Here is a 4,663-nt window from a genome sequence, read left to right as displayed (position 1 = left end):
ATGTAGGTTGTTGTTATTAAACCTGGTTCTATGTAACTTTGAGTACCCGTACTAGTATTTATTAAGACAAATTCTTTTTCTGTATCTCTTTTTTTTTAAGTTTCCAACACAGATAAGAAACTTCTGCATTTAACTGAAACCCTAAAAGTGTTTCCTGCAATCATCAGTTATCTGTTTTTGAAGTCTTTTTTCTTTAAAATTGCAGTTTCACCAAATTTACTGCATTGCAGTGGTGTAAAATAGACATAATTTAAAATGTACCAAAGTAAAGCTCACGCTAATTGTGAGCATCCAGTCTTTTTATATTATTGGTGTTAGGTTTGAGCCTAAATGTGTCTGTTATGCATCTCACAACCAGTAGATGGCACCAACACCAAGCGACTGGTATATGTAACTTTGAGAGTCCAAGTAATGAACAGAAAAAGAGAGTAAACCAAACAAATTTTTTAAAACAAAAAAAAAAAAAAAAAGAAATGTGTCTGCGTGGTTCAGTGTGTGTATGTATTGTTTGCACACTGACCTTAATTGAGCAACATAACATAAATTGGCGACAAGTTGACAAATTATATGACTTAAGATTACCTTATAAAAGGTAAATGGGAACACAAGAGGTAGGGCAAAGTGGGGTGATTTGTGCCAGCAGGTAAGTGGTACCACCCCTTGTTTCTAGGGAAACATAGAAGAAATGGGTCATGTGACCACACATTTTTGAAGAGTGGGCCACATTACTCATCCTGCAAAGAAGAGACCCGGGTTGCATGAGAATTAAGGACATTTAAGTTAAAAAAAAATAAATATTTTTTTGCCTTTCAAAGTGAACTTTCTATGATCAATGTTTTTTGATTGTTTTGTCTGAACAGTGATAGACAAGTCTGAAAACATTTCACAGACGTTTAAGTGCTTTGGTAAGCTACACTCTGAGTCTATACACTTAACATGATGTTAGATAAAAACTGCTGGATGATGCTTTTTTGTCAAAATGGCAGGCTTGCTTATGAATATTTTAAATATATTATTTCATTGCAATTGTAGATTGTATTTTTACAATTTATCACTGTGACTTTATTAATTTAGAAAACATCGAGGGAACAGTTTACCCTGCCCGGGATAGGGTTACCGGCTGGGCCTTAGTAATAATAATTGGGAGGACAGGCAGGGCTTCCACTCCTTTAGAGTACATGGACAGACCAGTGAACAAGGTGGAGAAGTCCATTGGTCAGGTGTTGAGGAAGATGAATATATTCAGGATGGCATTAAGACGATACATGGAGAGGAGAAAAATTGATGGAAAAGAAATAAGGCTATAAAAGGATATGAACGATCTGGACTTGCCAATCAAACTTTGACAAACATGGAGAAAGAGCTGGCAGATCATTTAAAGGTACTAGCACCTTTTATAAAGCCAGTTCAGGGTATTTGAGTATGCACAAAGAAATAGCATTTTGATCCAGCTGGCAGGAATATCAGTGTGCATATATTAAGAAAAAGTAATAGGGAACATTAATAATTATTTCCCCAAATGCTCATTATCAGTTATCAAAATGCAGATAGCTCACAGAGAAGGAAAGTTGCTTTCTTATTTAGAGACTATAGCTTGATATATGCAAATATGAAAGTAATTGTGATTGGATTGATTGATGGTGCTGACACTGTTGCAATGCTTTTAAGGTGAAGTAGTAATAGGTCTGTGAATGGAAAAGCCATCTTCACTTTCAAAGAAAATGATGATGGAGTCATCCCTGGAGAAGATGTGCATAAAAAAAAAAAAACAAATACCCACACCACAAAAACTTGGCGGTACAGCCAGAAGGCAGCAGTGGGTATCATCAGCAATTTGATGTTATGGAGTCTGTGAAGATAATTGCAGTTAATTTTGTCTTCATTTAAATTTCATTTTGTTCTGAACATGAAGTTATGTGACCCAGGCCTTGTTTAAAAAAAACTGACTTTTGATGTGCGCAAGTGGTAAAATTGTCTTGTAAAAAATTAGCCTTTGATGTTGTAAAATAACTTTCAATAAACCTTAGATATGTAATTTTGTGTTAAATTTGTCTAGCTTTTATATAGCATTACAGTTTCTGAGATCAAAATATACTGTTTTACTTTCATAATCAGTGGCAGGATTGACCCCAAAGTACTCCAAAGGCACAACTTACCCCACACCAGGGCAAGTTGTGCCGCAAGACCACTTTTTTTCAGAAAGCCATATTTCTTAAAAAATATATTTCAGATCCACATTTATGGTTTCCAGGGATGGACAACATCCTGATTTATATGTAAATGTTTTATTTGGAAGCATTACTGTCTCACTTTAAAGTCACTTTAACTAAAAACTGGCACAACTCACCCCACTCTCCCCTATAGAGACACCATGTGCATAAGATGACATGCTCCGAGCCAGTACCTCAACAGACTGCAGTGAATTCCCCTGACAAATCCTCAGATGTCACTACTAATGTAGGCCTTTCTTTTTGAGCTCATGAACAACTGATTTGTCCAGATATACCTGGTCTTCAGTCACCGCAACCATTTATAGAGTATGATGCTGAACATTAAACAGGAAAAAAAGTATTGAAAATTAACTCAGTCTTAAACACATTCAGCAGTAATATAGGATAAGATAAGATAAGCTTTATTAGTCCCACACGTGGGAAATTTGTTTTGTCACAGCAGGAAGTGGACAGTGCAAAAGTTATGAAGCAAAAATTAGAATACAATAAGAATAAATACAGTACACAACTGTACAGAATAGAATAAAATAAAATCACTCACCACCTCCACTGGGTCCAGAGGGCATCCTAGAACAGAGCTGGCCCTTTGGATCAGCCTGTTCAGTCTCTTCCTGTCCCCAGCAGAGATGCTGCCACCCAGCAGACCACACCATAAAAGATAGCAGAGGCCACCACAGAGTCATAGAAGGTCTTCAGGAGTGGGCCCTCCACTCCAAATGACCTGAGTCTCCGCAGCAGGTACAGCCTGCTCTGCCCATTCCTGTAGAGGGCGTCTGAGTTATGAGTCCAGTCCAGTCTGTTGTTCAGATGAACACCAAGGTACCTGTAGCTGTCCACAGCCTCAATGTCCATACCTTGGATGTTCAGTGGTTGCAGTGGGGGATGTTTGTGCTTGCGGAAGTCCACCACCAGCTCCTTGGTTTTACTGGCGTTGATCTGGAGGTAGTTCAGCTGCCACCAGTCCACAAAGTCTTGAGTCAGTCCTCTGTACTCCTTGTTGTCCCCATCAGTGATGAGGCCGACTATTGCAGAGTCATCAGAGAACTTCTGCAGGAAGCACTGGGTGCAGTTGTGGGAGAAGTCTGCAGTGTAGCTGGTGAAGAGGAACGGAGCCAGAACCGTTCCCTGTGGGGCCCCCGTACTGCAGACGACCCTATCCGACACACAGCCCTGAGTTCTCACATACTGTGGTCGGTGAGGTAGTCCAAATATTGATCACTTAACACTGATAGATGATGATAATCTCTGCCTGCGTTTCTCTAAAAGTCACCACATGCCAAACAAATGGCAAAATAATTATACATTTTATAATAAAGTGCATGGAGCCCTGCTGCCAGTATTTAAATGAAAAATTTACACCAGTGAGAGGAAGCCACAGTCAACTTTTTCCCCGAGCATAAATAACCCACATAAAACCCACTTCCTGCTCAGATCATCCCTCACAGATAAATGACTACAGCTCTCGAGGAGACACCATCTTTTATCTATAAAGAGATAAAGAGAACGTTTCATTATGACGGCTGGTGTAAGACACCTTCTAGGCTTGACCTTGGCCATCGTCAGCTTTGTGGGGACCATTGTCATCTGTGCTCTTCCACAGTGGAGAGTCACAAAAATCTTAGAGCAATCGAGCATTGTTGGTTCCCAGGTGTTCACTGAAGGTTTGTGGAAAGTCTGTGGTTCTTTCAGTGAACAGATTTTGGCGTGCAACGAGTATGAGAAAACACTTTTGCCTATAAGTCAAGACCTGGAGGTTGCTAGAGCGCTCATTGTTATTGCCATTATCAGTGGTGTCATTGGGATCCTGCTTGGTGCTGCTGGAAGCAAATTCATGAACTTTGTGCCAGACGAAAGGAAAAGGAGTAAAATAGCTATGGCTTCTGGAGTTGTTTGTCTCATTGCAGGCATCTTTGTGCTAATACCAGTCTGCTGGACCACCAACGCCATCACCACCATACAGGATAATTACAACAACTTTCTTCCTCATGTCTCTTTGAAGAGTGAGCTTGGAGCCTCGCTTTACATTGGCTGGATCACCACAGCACTTCTGTTCCTGGGAGGAGGCCTCCTCTGCAGCTCCTTTATCTGCCAAGATGGAACTGACTAAAACATTAAGTACACCAACCCTTGCCCTTGTAAAAAGCCTTATTTACAAAGAGCAATTAGTCAGTAATTTAGTTACTCATATTAACCTAAGCTTAGAAATCCAGAAGTCTGTTAAAAAAAAAAGGAAACAAAAGTTGAATGAATAGAATAAGAAAGTCTAAAATCGAATTAAAATAGGCAGAAATATTGGCAATTTGATGTTGTAACTTAATTCTTGATATATTTTGTTGTATTTTATACCATTATAGACACTTTTTCTTTTCATGTTTATTGTCTATGCCGTTTACTATAAAATTGTGGACACAGTTTTCCTGTTTTTCTGTGAT

The 4,663-nt window shown here is 39.2% G+C and overlaps 1 protein-coding gene across 1 annotated transcript; it reads left to right on the top strand.

Annotated features, from left to right (window-relative positions):
* The first annotated feature begins 3,677 nt into the window (after positions 1-3,677).
* On the top strand, positions 3,678-4,454 carry LOC102794397 (claudin-4-like). Its single transcript, XM_006784846.2, has one exon. The coding sequence runs from the start codon at positions 3,745-3,747 to the stop codon at positions 4,336-4,338; it is 594 nt and encodes a 197-aa protein (XP_006784909.2). The 5' UTR covers positions 3,678-3,744; the 3' UTR covers positions 4,339-4,454.
* The last annotated feature ends 209 nt before the right edge of the window (positions 4,455-4,663 follow it).

The sequence above is a fragment of the Neolamprologus brichardi genome, chromosome 10 (genome assembly GCF_056152115.1).
Source record: "Neolamprologus brichardi isolate AB-2024 chromosome 10, ASM5615211v1, whole genome shotgun sequence".
NCBI lineage: Eukaryota > Metazoa > Chordata > Actinopteri > Cichliformes > Cichlidae > Neolamprologus > Neolamprologus brichardi.
Note: the sequence above shows the minus strand (reverse complement) of the source record. Positions and strands in the feature narration are given on the sequence as shown.

Coding starts and splice junctions, on each gene's coding strand:
- LOC102794397 (XM_006784846.2), top strand. CDS start 3,745: ATGACGGCTGGTGTAAGACACCTTCTAGGCTTGACCTTGGCCATCGTC.